At 34.7% G+C, this 14442-nt stretch overlaps 1 protein-coding gene across 27 annotated transcripts in view; it reads left to right on the top strand.

The window, feature by feature from the left end:
• The window catches only part of VPS13B (vacuolar protein sorting 13 homolog B), an 807303-nt gene that overhangs the window by 105407 nt on the left and 687454 nt on the right, over positions 1–14442 (top strand). For all 27 annotated transcript variants that reach the window (XR_011570715.1, XR_011570716.1, XM_070803099.1 and 24 more), the window contains 2 exons: positions 2280–2449; positions 5578–5772. Coding sequence is in view for 25 of the 27 variants with exons in the window: in XM_070803099.1 (XP_070659200.1) it covers positions 2280–2449; positions 5578–5772 (365 nt within the window). In the remaining 2 variants the exon portion in view is untranslated. The remainder of the gene's footprint in view (positions 1–2279; positions 2450–5577; positions 5773–14442) is intronic.

The following is a 14442-nucleotide window of genomic DNA, read 5'->3' as shown; positions in this document are numbered from 1 at the left end:
CAGTGTCTAATTTTAATCAGTATCACGTGGGGTAAGAGAAAATATTAGGTATGTAGTTTCATTTAATGACATGGCTCAATCATCTCATTGACCCAAACTTAGTAGTGTGTCCTTGTACACAGCAGCCAGGGAGGCTGGAAAATATGTTCTCTAGAAGGAGTCCATACACTTGACTAAAAATTCAGATTTTTTTTGTAAAAAAAAAAAAAAAAAAGCCATTTGCAATCTCTTTGACAGTTGGATTATGCTATATACACACATACATACACACATGCATATATGTGTTTATGTAAAATGAATTATTTGAAGCAGTTTATCATTTCAGAAATAGGCCCTATGTAAAGAAACTGCTGCTAACTGACTTTATGCATGCAGTTCTCACTCTGAGTAATCAGCAGTTCTCTTCCACTCCTTTTTTTTTTTTATTACTTATTTCATTGAAATGTAATATATGTACTGGAAAGCACACAAAATCTAAGGGTAAAATTTTGTGAATGTTGTAAACTTAGCCACATCTATATGATTAACCGTTCAGGATATGGAACCTTACCGGCACTGCAGGATACTCCTTGCCCTCTTTTGATTATTACTCTGACCCCCAAGGGTAAACACTCTCCATACTTAACCTAGATTTATTGTGCCATATTTTATTAAAAAAATTTTTTTTTAAATTTTATTTATTTTTGACTGTACTGGGTCTGTCTGTATTGCTGCATGTTGGCTTTCTCTGCTTGCGGCGAGCAGGACTATCCTTCATCATGGTGTGCAGGCATCTGACTGCAGTGGCCTCTCTGGTTGTGGAGCACAGGCTCTAGACATCCAGGCTTTAGTAGTTGTGGCACACTGGCTTAGTTGCTCTGTGTCGTGTGGGATTTTCCTGGACCAGAGATTCAACCCATGCTCCCTGCATTGGCAGGCAGATTCTTAACCACTGGAGTGTATGTATCTTTTGGCATGTTTTAGAACTCATGACTACGTAAGCACACAGTGTATACTCATTTGTCCGTGACTTTAGTTTACATTATGTTTGTGGTATTCATTCTCTTTTCCTTTTAGTATCCCCTTTTTTGAATATACCAAAGCTTGCTTATCCATTTTACTGATGATGAGTTTTTGGTTAGTTTGTAGTTTTTGGTTATTATGGTAGTGATGCTACCAAAATTCTAGCACATCCCTTTTGATAAACATATGTATTCATTTCTGTTGGGAATTTAAGAGTAGAATCACTTAGGTGAAGTGATTATGTATGTTACCTTTAGTATGTATTTCCAAACTATTTTCCCAAGTGTATGTCAGTCAGAAGTGCAGGAGACCTTTAGTTGCCCTTGATCAGGGGTTTGGTCAGTTATGACTTACTGCCTCTTTTTGTACAGCTCATGAGTTGATAATGGGTTTTGCATTTCAAATATTGGAAAAAATACAAATAAGGTTGATATTTTGTGATACATGAAAACTATATGAAATCTAATTTTCATTTTTTATAGATAAAATTTTATTGGAACATAGTCATACTCATTCAGTTATGTTTTGTCTGTGGCTGCTTTTGTATACTGCAGTGGCAGAATAGAATAATTGTGACTCACTAAACTAACACACAAAACCTACAGTATTTTCTTTGTGGCTCTTTATAGAAAAACTTTGCTGGTGCATATTTACCAACTTTTGTATTCTTAGACTTTTTCGTTTTTGCTTTTTCAGTGGATGTGTAGGGCTACCACATTGTTACATTATTTGCGGTTATCTGGTATCTTAATGATGTTAACTAGCTTTTGATGTAATTTTTGGCCATTTGGATATGTTATCTTTTGTTTATTCAAGGCTTTTTTGCCCATTTTTCCATTGAATTATTCATTTACTTTTGATTTTTAGGTGGTTGTAAATTTTTTAGTAGGTTGCAGGCACAAATCCTTTGTACATACACCTGTGTTTGTCTGTCTATCTGTCTGTGACAAGTATTTTCTTGTAGTCTATGGCTTGCATTGATATTATCTCAATGGTATTTTTATGAAAGGAAGCTATGGTTCTTTTAATGACAGATTAAGAATTTTTTAACATATTTAATATATATTTAAAAATAGAAAACATACATTCTTATATAGCAAAGACATACATTTTCTAGAGCAAAGTAATTTATTCTCGTTAAAGGAAGCACTATTTTATAGCTGCTTCATTGTTGAAAAAGATTGACCTTCAAATTTGGAGAACTAATTAATTTGTTAGTTAACTAAGGAAATTATTTAAAAATAATTTTTCATTGAATTTTTATTATTTCATTTTAGATATTAAGGATGAAAGAGAAACAATGCTGAATCCTGAGGAAGTGGCATCTTTGGAGGAATATATTCCTACTCGACATACAAGTGTTACTCTCCTCAAATGCACCTTCACAATTTTCATGGCTGAATTCAATTTGCTGGATCATTTGCTACCTGTTATTATGGGGGAAAAGGTATACTTTGTCATTCACGACTTGTTTTCTCATATATGCATATTGTTGGTCCTGTGATATTGTAAGAGTAAGCTGTGTAAAAGAGTATCTTTTATATAGTTATCCATGATGATGTTAAGCGGTGTAACTATGATTGTTAATTCTTAGGAAATAAGATGAGATGGTTAGATAGCATTGGTGACTCAATGGACATGAATTTGAGCAAACTCCAGGAGATAGGAGGATGGGAAAGGACAGGGAAGCCTGGTGTGCTGCATTCCATGAGGTCACAAAGAGTTGGACATGACTTAGTGACTGAAAAACAACACATATAAATAATTAGATAGGTTAACCTCAGGCCAAAGCTCTATGAAGAAATGTTGAAGCACATGGGCATAGATATCAGATCATGTATAAGCTATGACTCCTTCGAGCACTTTGCTTTATATCTAATCTCTAAGCCTTGTTTTCCTTTTCTGAGAAACAAAAGAAAATTATAAGTTTTCATTTAGGCTGATAGTCTTCCACTAAAGAAGCAAAAAGTCTCAGATAGATTCAGATAGTTAATTACTTACATAGACAGCAAAAGCAAGTCAGTAATCGTGTCAGCTCATCTTGTCCCTTTCAGGACAACCCTGAATCTAGGGCCCACCTGACCTTCAGCACACATGGTAGGGTACCTTGTTGACAGGGATTCTGTTCCAAACTGCAGCCAAGCAGTTATATAGCCTTACAGTGTACTCTGAAAGAGTAGATGGAGAGCCCCCTGAAGGAGGGATGCTAATGAGAAACTTTCCCATAGCAGCATTTCTCAAGATGAGAAATTGAGTGAGAAATGATCTTTTAGCAGTTCTATTTTCCCCTGTTTTTGATAATATCACAGGATGCTCTGCCATTAGGTCTCTTGTGGTTAAGCCTTACTTTGTGGTCTACTTGGATTTTAAGATTGCCAGGGTGCTGCTTAACAGTTCCCCCAAAACACCTAGCTCCTAGAATGATTTAGAATATTAAATGAGATAATGTGTCTAAACCATTTTGCACATATTAGGAACCCAGTGATTATTACTGTGTTTGTTAACACTTACTTATTAGATGCTTAATATTTTAGGTCCATAACCAATGTATTGCTTTCTGAGTCTGCTATATACATATAAAGTATTATCTGTTATTTTTAATTTATTACTTTGGGGGATATATTTCTTTTCATGGTGACATAATGATTGCAGAAATAAAAATTGTCCTAACTTTAAATCAGAAGAGCTTGTGGAGGTATGGCAAAGAATTAAGATGCATTAATTTCATTTTGTGTATTTGCTCTCTGTCAGCCACTGGTAATTTATTCATCGTGTTGCTGGGTAAAGAGATCATCTGGGAAAATTTTAGTGGAGAAAAATTAAAATATGATAGTATAGACTTGGATTTTAAAGTAACTATGATTAATAAGTTGAAGAAAGAAACAAAAAAGAAGAGTTCATAAGATTTCACTGCATTAAAAAAAAGAACAAAGTGAAATTCTGGAACTGAAAACACAAGCTAGAAAAAAGAGGATAAAAAAGATACACAATTTAATTGCCAATCAGAAGAAGGATAGAATGGCTATTTTAGAATCAGAAAATGTAGAGCTTAAGATAAGAGTTATGAGTAGAAATAAAAATAGTCATTCCATATGATAAGTGTTGACTCAAAGAGTGAACAGTAGATAATTAACAGATGATATGTTGAATGAAAGAAGCAGACATAAGTATATACTTATGTGTGATTTTGTTCAAGTGAACTTGATGGACAGACAGAACTAATCTGTGATGATTAAGGTGAGAACATTGGCTGCCCCTGGTGGGGCCCTACTAGTGTGCTTGAAATGTGTGGTGATTACATACATGGAAATTTGTTGAGCTGTATGTTTAAGATTTGGATGCTTACTGTATATTATATCTCAGTGAAGTGAAGTGGCTCACTTGTGTCCGCCTCTTTGTGACCCCATGGACTGTAGCCTGCCAGGCTCCTCCATCCATGGGATTCTCCAGGCAAGAATAGCGGAGTGGGCTGCCATTTCCTTCTCCAAGGGATCTTCCCGACCCAGGGATCAAACCCGGGTCTCCCACACTGCAGGCAGACTCCTTACTGTCTGAGCCACCAGGGGATCCTATATTTTAATAATCCAAAATAAAGTCCTTTAATATAGTAATTGCTCAATAAATGAAGGTTTACAAATTATTTGTGAGTCAGAAAAGAAGAATTATATGTCCAGCTTAGTTTTAGGCACAGTGTTCCTCAATAATGGCACTGTTGACCTTTTGGGCTAGAGAAGTGTCATGTAGCACTTACCATCTTTAGCCAGTGCCTGCTAAATGCCATTATGGTTCCCCTATTCTTATGATGAAAGACGGACAAAACGATTAAATTGCTCTTCCCATATATTTTCACATACCTTTGGCTGGAGGTCATACTGTTCCTCATTGAGAGTTACAGGTATGGAAATAAGTTCAAGGACCATAGTTGATGGCTTGCTAATGAATTTCATACCCTGGATGTGTGGAAATTTATCTGCATTTACTCCGAAGCTTAGAAAAATTCTGTTAACACTAAAAATTCCAAGCCTACCTTGAGATTCTTAGGACTTTATGAGCCTTTAGCATGTTTGCTATTAGTAGATATAATACGGATCAGAAATTTTTCTGTCCTACAAACTTTGCTTATTGTCAGTGTCTTTCAGATTGTCTAGAGTAGTCCACTTAGTCCTTTAGTCATCTAAATGTGAATAAAAGAAAGAAGAAAAAAACTCTGCAATATCTGGGATTTGGGGGCAAATTATCAAGTTAAGAAAATACTTTTAATGTACTGAGGCATGTAGTTTGAATATTCTAATTGACTGAAAAAATAAAAAGCTCTAGCTAAAAGGGTATTGATAATTTTGCAGTAAATAGGCCTTCTTTTAAATCTTTTTTATTTTTCTTAAATATTGGCACAACTTGAGTACTTAAAAATAGAAGGTGTTTCTGTTTGGTTATGGTAAGAGAGTCCCATAGGAAGACATCATTTCTAGGATAATTTGATGTCACTGCATTATTTGTCACTCTGAAGTGTCTCTAGAGGACATGGCATACCAGTTATTTCTCTGGAAATATTAAATGATCATTATTATTTTCCAGAACTCAAGTAACTTCATGAATACTACAAACTTCCAGTCTCTCCGGCCTTTGCCTTCTGTTCAGATATTGGTGGATAAAATTAATCTGGAACATTCTGTGCCGATGTATGCTGAACAGTTGGTGCATGTGGTCAGCAGCCTTACTCAGCCTTCTGATAATCTGCTTCATTATTGCTATGCACATTGCTACCTTAAGGTATGAAAAGTGAATTTTCTTGTGTATTAGTATGTGGTTGGCTTTTGGAGAATCAAATACATCTTTTAAAAAAAACTTTTTTTTGAGTTGTAATTTTACATAATTAGTACCCCATTAGATGAGATTTAAATAAGATATACCTATATAATCATTATTTAGTATAATTAACATAAAAATAAAGATGTCTCTATTAAAGATTTCTTCGATTATTTGGTGTTAATAGCTTGGGATTTATAAGATAATGGTAATTAAAACTTTTGAAGATTTTATGTATCATTGATTATAAGCAATGAGAAAATTTAAAACTAAGGATGTTTTAAAAAATTGATAATTTCTTTCAGGGGAATATTTATGTGAGACAGTGTTTTGCACAGTGGGGATAACATGTTTGTTTTTAGTCATTTTCCTGTTATTGAATCCATCTTAGTTTCTTAATGCAAAGGAAAAGTTTATTACTTTAAATCAAGTTGTGAAAGTTGATCAGTCGTGTCTGACTCTTTGTGACCCCATGGACTGTACAGTCCATGGAATTCTCCAAGCCAGAATACTGGAGTGGATAGCTATTCCCTTCTCCAGGGAATCTTCCCAACCCAGGGATTAAACCCGGGTCTCCCACATTGCAGGTGGGTTGTTTACCAGCTAAGCCACCAGGAAAGCCCAAGAACACTGGAGTGGATAGCCTATACCTTCTCCAGCGGATCTTCCTGACCCAGGAATCGAACTGGGGTCTCCTGCGTTGCAAGCAGATTCTTTACCGGCTGAGCTACCAGGGAAGCCCCTTAGATCACGTTATGTAAAGTTAATTGTTGGAGACTTTGTTCAGCTTTTCCATCGCTCTCTTTTATTTTTAAATAAATAAGTAATAACATCCAGTATCAGTCAGTCAGTTCAGTTGCTCAGTTGTGTCCAACTCTGTGACCCCGTGAACTGCAGCATGCCAGGCCTCCCTGTCTATCACCAACTCCTGGAGTTTACCCAAACTCATGTCCATCGAGTCAGTGATGCCATCTAACCATCTCATCCTCTGTCGTCCCCTTCTCCTCCTGCCTTCAATCTTTCCCAACATTAGGGTCTTTTCAAATGAGTCAGTTCTTTGCATCAGGTGTCCAAAGTATTGGCGTTTCAGCTTCAACATCAGTCCTTCCAATGAACACCCAGGACTGATCTCCTTTAGGATGGACTGGTTGGATCTCCTTGCAGTCCAAGGGACTCTTAAGTGTCTTCTCCAACACCGCAGTTCAAAAGCATCAGTTCTTCTATGCTCAGCTTTCTTTATAGTCCAACTCTCATATCCATACATGACCACTGGAAAAACCATAGCCCTCAGCAGACAGACCTTTGTTGACAAAGTAATGTCTCTGCTTTTTAATATGGTGTCTAGGCTGGTTATAACTTTCCTTCCAAGGAGTACGCCTTTTAATTTCATGGCTGCAATTACCATCTGCAGTGATTTTGGAGCCCAGAAAAATAGTCAGCCGCTGTTTCCCCATTTATTTGCCATGAAGTGATGGGACCAGATGCCATGATCTTCGTTTTCTGAATGTTGAGCTTAAAGCCAACTTTTTCACTCTCCTCTTTTACTTTCATCAAGAGGCTCTTTAGTTCTTCTTCACTTTCTGCCATAAGGGTGGTGTCATCTGCATATCTGAGGTTATTGATATTTCTCCCAGCAATCTTGATTCCAGCTTGTGCTTCATCCAACCCAGCGTTTCTCATGATGTGTTCTGCATATAAGTTAAATAAGCAGGGTGACAGTATACAGCCTTGACGTACTCCTTTTCCTATTTGGAACCAGTCTGCTGTTCCATGTCCAGTTCTAACTGTTGCTTCCTGACCTGCATACAGATTTCTCAAGAGGCAGGACAGGTGGTCTCGTATTCCCATCTCTTTCAGAATTTTCTACAATTTATTGTGATCCACACAGTCAAAGGCTTTGGCATAGTCAATAAAGCAGAAATAGATGTTTTCTTGGAACTTTCTTGCTTTTCGATGATCCCGCGGATGTTGGCAGTTTGATCTCTGGTTCCTCTGCCGTTTCTAAAACCAGCTTGAACATCTGGAAGTTCACGGTTCACATATTGCTAAAGCCTGGCTTGGAGAATTTTGAGCATGACTTTACTAGCGTGTGAGATGAGTGCAATTGTGCGGTAGTTTGAGCATTCTTTGGCATTGCCTTTCTTTGGGATTGGAATGAAAACTGACCTTTTCCAGTCCTGTGACCACTGCTGAGTTTTCCAAATTTGCGGACATATTGAGTGCAGCACTTTCACAGCATCAGTCAGTCAGTTCAGTCGCTCAGTCGTGTCCGACTCTTTGTGCCCTGATGAATCGCAGCATGCCAGGCCTCCCTGTCGATCACCAACTCCCAGAGTTCACTCAGACTCTAGGTACTTAGAAATAGGTAAACTCAGATTTTGAGTAATACGTGTTTTTACTAAGCAAACAGACGTGTAATCTAAGTAGAGAAAGCATATACCAGAAAGCATATACCTAATTATGTTTTATGGACTAAAGGAAACTATGCCAAGTTGAATTCAAGAATAAGTACTAAAAATGCACTAAATTTTTTGTAAAGTATGAAAATTAGAGGACTGCAAAAATAGACTTTTGATTTTATTGGTTCATGCTTGATAGTTTGATATTTTAAATTCTTAAATATTTGTGTCTGTATAAAGAGAAACCAATTTAAAGATATTAGTTTTATATCACCTACAGGCATATTTAGATTTAGGACATTAAAATTTGACTGTTTTCAAAGCATGTATAATGAGAAAGCACATTTTTTAGATATCTATGCAAAGCTGATTTTTAAGATGATGGAGAATGAAATTCTCCTCCCTTGATGGAGGAGTTGACAGTATTATGTGTTAAAGAGGTGTGGACACAGGATAGTATGATTCTTTAGGTGCCATTGTTGTAATGATCTATTACAAGTGTTTTATGTCATATGGAGAGTAGTAGAAGATATTTTTGAAAGTTATATACATAAAGAATATGTTACACTTGTACTTTTTTATTTATCCCCCAAATTAATACACTGAGGTATATTGGCACAATTTGAATATCAGATTATATTTTTAAGAATATCAGCCCTGTTTTATCAAAGCAAGTCTAGTTTTGGGCAGTTCTTTCCAAGGTATTATACTTACATGGGATTTATTCATTTGGTAACTGCTGAGTTTTTTCTGTATTGCAGATACTTAGCATTAAAAATGAGTTAGGCATGCCCCATCCTCAAGGAAAACCATTACCAAAGCTATTGGTCACCAATATGATTGTCATTCATGCTGACATAAAAGTCATTGGTAATATATTAAATGCTCACTTGAACTTCCAGGGAAGTGTAAAAGTTAAAGTGTAGTCCAGATAAAATTATGTTTTGGGAAAAGGTCTTCACTCCCTTTTTATCTAGTTGTCGTTTATATTTTAGTTAGTTTGACTCCAGCTGTAATGGAAAAGTTAAATGTCCCAGGAAGTTAGTGTTGGGCATAGTATATGTAGAAAAACTTTTCATTGATGTTAAGAATTTTGAATACTCTAAAAATAAAGCCTTGAATGTTGATAATTTGATTGCATTTAAAAAAATTTAATGCATTTCTGATACTTCTTCAGGAAACTAGTACATTTTAAAACTTTAAGGATTTGGTAAAGACTTAGTTTTGTGACTATTTGGAACTGGCTAAAAATAGCAATTTGTTATAAAGTTTATAGCAGTTCATGTTACTTTGGAATGATTACTATAACCTTTGAGGAAGTTTTCAGTTTAATTTTCACTATTACAGTCTTAAAATACTATAGTGAAGGATTTAAATGTCTATTTCATGTGTTTGGCATTTTGAAGTCTAATTTTCAATTAAGTACTCATGCTTAAGTTTTAATCTGTATATGTAAATGTGAATCTGTTGACTATGTGACAGGATAGTATATTCTTCCCCCTGCATGTAATGACATTTATTAATTGAGAGAGTTGGCATGGAAAGAAACATACAGATGGAACTTTCATATGTCTTATCAAGTCCTGTTTATTTAAATGCTAAACCCATCTTTGAATATGTGTGGAATCAAGTAGCTAAGACATTTGCAAGGCATCTGAGGTTTGAAGCATATAAAAAATAAATTAGTGAAAGCATTCTGTAAATTATAGAAAAATAGATAAATTTAAGGCCTTGTTGCATAGGGTGGCAAAGAATCGGACATGACTGAGTGACTAACACACGTAGACACACAGGCCTTGTCACTCATAAGGATCAGCTATGGCAAATGCTTCAGAGAGATCAGGAAGTTTCTAGTAGGATTGAAACCCTTTGACTTTCTTGGATTTGGGAATATTTGATATCAAGTAAAGAGCTCTCCCTGGAGATGTCAAGGAATTGTGCTTTCATATATGGCTGGTGGATGTATAACTGGTATCATTTGGATTTTGAAGGATTTCATAAATTTGAAAACACACATCCATTCCAGTTTTCAATATATATACTATAGTAGGGCCCAGCTTTTCTTTGAAGGTTCAGATACTATTTTAGGCTTTGTGGGCTATGAGGCAAAATTTAGGATACCGAATAGGTACTTAAATAAAGAGAACAAATTTCCATGCATTTGAGTTGGCAGAATTAAAAATGCAGGATAGGACTCTCTTTTTGTAATATAGTTTTACTAATGAGGAGAATGAAATTCTTTTTCTTGGGATAGTTCAGTTCAGTCACTCAGTTGTGTCCGATACTTTGTGACCCCATGATCCACAGCATACGAGGTCTCCCTGTCCATCACCAACTCCCAGAGTCCACCCAGACCCATAGCATTTACCCAATCGGAGTGTAAACTAACTTAGTGTTCCCAATCATTAAATCAGTTGTAAATATACACGTATAAAACTTATTCTTAGCTTGTAGGTAGTACAAAAACAGTGCTTGGAATTTGACTTGTGTGCTGTAGTTAGTTGACCCTTGTCTTAGAGAAATTTTTGCGTATACAGATATGTACAACTTGAGGTCTATAAATGCCCACATGAATAGTTCTCTGTAGCATAGTTTTTGTTGGGAATATCAGGAAGCATAATAGTATGTATAATGTGATGCCATTTATGTAAATTAAGAAGATAAAATAGTGCTAAAGATTGTCAGATATAAAAGGGTTTATAAATGTGTAATAAAAGAGCGGGATGCATTCTGATCTCCTGAAAGATCGAGGCATGATGGGGGGTGGTGGGGTGCATAGTGTGAGGGTCATGGTTCAGGTAAACTTTAGTTATGTAGTAAGGTTTTTAATTTTTAAATACCTTTATTGAGGTAATTTGAATACCATAAAGCCACATTTTTTAAAGAATAGAAATTAATGATTTTAAGCAACCATCACCACTATCTAGTTCCAGAACATTTTTGTCACTCCCCAAAAAGAAAGCATTAGTATTTACTCTCCATTTACTCCTCATACTTCTATAAACACTGATCTACTCTCTGTATTTGCCTAGTCTGGATATTTTATATAAATGGAATCATACAATGTACAGTCTTTTGTGACTGGCTTCTTTTCACTTAGCATAATGTTTTTCAGAGTTCATCCATGTTGTCACATGTATCAGTACTTTATTCCATTTTTATGAGAGAATAATACATTGTGTGGATATGTGCTATATTTTTTTATGCATTTATCTGATTGGTGGACATTGTGTTATTTCCAATATTTAGCTGTTCCGAATAAGATAGCTATGAACATTTCTGTATAGTTTTTGTGTAAACACAAGTTTCATTACCCTTGGGTGTATACCTTGGTGTGGAGCTGTCTGTTCTTTAACATTTTTAGGAACTGCCAAACTTTTTTCAAAGGGATTCTTGCTTTGTTTTACTGTCCCAGTAGTAGTGGTTCAATGTTCTTCCCCACATCCTCACTGACACTTGTTACTGTCTTTTTGATTTTAATCATCTTAATGATTGTGAACTGGTGTCTTCCTGTGGTTTTGATAAATTTCCCTAGTGACTAATGATGTTGAGCAGTTTTTTTTTTCATGTGGTTCTTGGACATTTGTATATATTCTTTGGAAAATATTAAAATCTTGCCCATTTTAAAATGAAGTTCTTTTGTCTTTTTATTGTTGAGTTACGAGCATCCTTATGTATTCTGAAGGCTTTTATTTCATTAATGCTATAGGTGACAGCATGACAATATTCATTTAAAAAATCTGGGTGATGAAAAAATTTCTTATTATTTATTGTTTCCTCACTTAAATTTTGTTGGAAAAAAATTGGGAGAAAATACTTAGTTTTTCTGCATAAGGTATCAGTTTCAGTCCAAAGTTTATTTTTGTTTCAATGAATACGTGACTAGAAACTAGATTTAGAGGGCTTAAGGAATGAGTAGGCAATGAAAAAAATGTAGCATTTTACAGCCTACTCTTTAAAGATTTTTGTTGATGCCAAATGAGAAATGGAATTTCACTAATGGTTGGAGGGGAGAGGTATTGGTAAGATTGTTTTTTTCCTTTAAGAGTAAGTGGAGACTCAACCATATATTTTTGGATAGGGGAAGGAAGGGGTAGGGTGAGGAAGTAAGGCAGAGTGGAATTGTGAGCTAATAGATGAGCTAAATCAAATGAACCATCATATTGCTGTTCCAGCAATAGGTAATTCTGAAGAAGCCCTTTGTGCTTTTTAGACTTCATTTTCCCCTATTTAAGAAGTGGTGATTTAGTTCAATTGTTCTCTAATAGAATTTTTTAAGACATGGCAGTACATGTTTAACTTTTCATTTAACGTGATATGTAAGTCATCTTTCTCAAGTTGGTCTTTCCTTCAGCTGAGACTTCTATTAGTAGTTGCACTTAATTGCTTCATACATTGTTTTTGCCTCAGATTATTGGTTTGCAGTGTTAAGTACTTGTATTGAATTTCTAAGTTTATGAACAGTCCTGATGAAAACAACCTCAATTCATACAGTACTGATTTCCCTTTTTCTGGATAAAGTATCTGTAATCTTGACCAAATGTTGTTGACAGGTCATTTGGTTATATAGGTATTGCAAATCTTTGCGTCTTATTGCTATGATTTAAAAGAGTTGAAAATTGGTTATTTTGAAATAATTATTTTTGATGTGGTAGATGGGCCCTTTTTCACTATAGTTTATACTTTAATGTTACCTGGAGTCCTCTCTGGGTAGTACGTAAATTTAGTAAAAGCTTAAAAAAATTACTGAATAATATTCAGGACTTTCTCCAGAGTCCTTTGCAGTTCTGAAAACAACCAGCAGGGGATCTCCTCAACACCCAGTTTCCATCTGAATACATTAATGATAGCATCTGTGATTATACTGTTGGGACATTTATAGACTATTAGAAAGGAGCTTGAGAGAGTTCTTAGTTGAACACAGATGATCTAGTTTGAGAAAGTTTTACCCTGATTTGTACTTTAGAAATATTTGGCAGTTGGGCATTGTTTTAATAATCATACTTTGTATCAAGTGGTATTGATAATTATAAATTTCAGAAATCTTTAAATACTGGGTCTTTCAGAGGAAATGTGAAATTCTGAAACTGTACAGTTCCCAGAAGTTCTTTGCATATAGTGTTTCTTAGAGCAAGTCTTCAAAGAATGTAAGTGTGGGATGACTTAATTGTTAAAGTTGATCAGTTAAATATTAGAAACACGCTTTTGTCTTCTCAATACTTTCTTATATCTTGGTTAATAGTGGGATTTATAGGAATCAATAGGTATATCACTTTCATTTTTCTTGATAGCAATTAAGTAGGTCTTTTGAAATTCAGTTTGAAAATGCGACATTCTAATGCCTGTTTTCCAAAAAATTACTTTATTGCTAACTGACTTTACAGGAAAAGATTTGACATTGTCAACTTGATGAATGATAGCACAATAGCTTTTTGAGACTGTTTGAAAGTAGTTTAATACTGCTTTCTAAGAAATTGATTATTAGTTTATATTCATTAAATGAAAGTATTTTTATTGAAAATTGGTTATTGAGGTATTTTAAATATGTTTCAGTGTAGATTTTAGGAGCTAATATTAATCCTAGAGGTAAGAAAGTTAGTGCTTTATAAACTGAAGGAATAAAAAATAATAATGAAAAATAAAATTTGGGATTAAACTGCTTTTGCATGTTGTTCAAAACAGTAACTTCGTTTTGTATCTCTGTGTGTTTCCAGTTTGAAAGATTTACTTTATTGAAAATAGTGGAAGAAGAAATATCATATTCAGTTCTCTGCAGTGTTTCATGTAAAATGTGATATTACATGGATTCTTCCTATTAAGGCAATGTAGTGTTCAGGAATTTCAGGGAATGCTTATATTTTTTTGAGTGTGATCTACTTGTTTTAAGTATAAACATATAATAAGTAATTCATGCCATTTACCAAATTTCCTGAGGTGAAAAACCTCATCCCTATCATTTTCACAAAAGAAAGCGAAAAGAAGTAACATTTTTTAGGATATATTTGGATATCCTTTTTGTGTGTGTGTACTGTAAGTTGAAGGCAAAAATACTTTTAAGATTGTTTTCCTTGTAGTTAATGTTCTTTGAGGCATAAAATGATATAACAGTAATTTATTACTGTTAATATCTGTGATGTGCACAATGTAATCAGTTGTCTTAACAGAATATGTACATTTTAGCAGACAGTAAAATGCTAAGTGAGAATTATGTATAGAGATAAAATATGAAACTTAA

The sequence above is a fragment of the Bos indicus genome, chromosome 14 (genome assembly GCF_029378745.1).
Source record: "Bos indicus isolate NIAB-ARS_2022 breed Sahiwal x Tharparkar chromosome 14, NIAB-ARS_B.indTharparkar_mat_pri_1.0, whole genome shotgun sequence".
In the NCBI taxonomy this organism is placed as follows: Eukaryota; Metazoa; Chordata; class Mammalia; order Artiodactyla; family Bovidae; genus Bos; species Bos indicus.
This window is presented reverse-complemented; position numbering and strand designations above follow the sequence as displayed.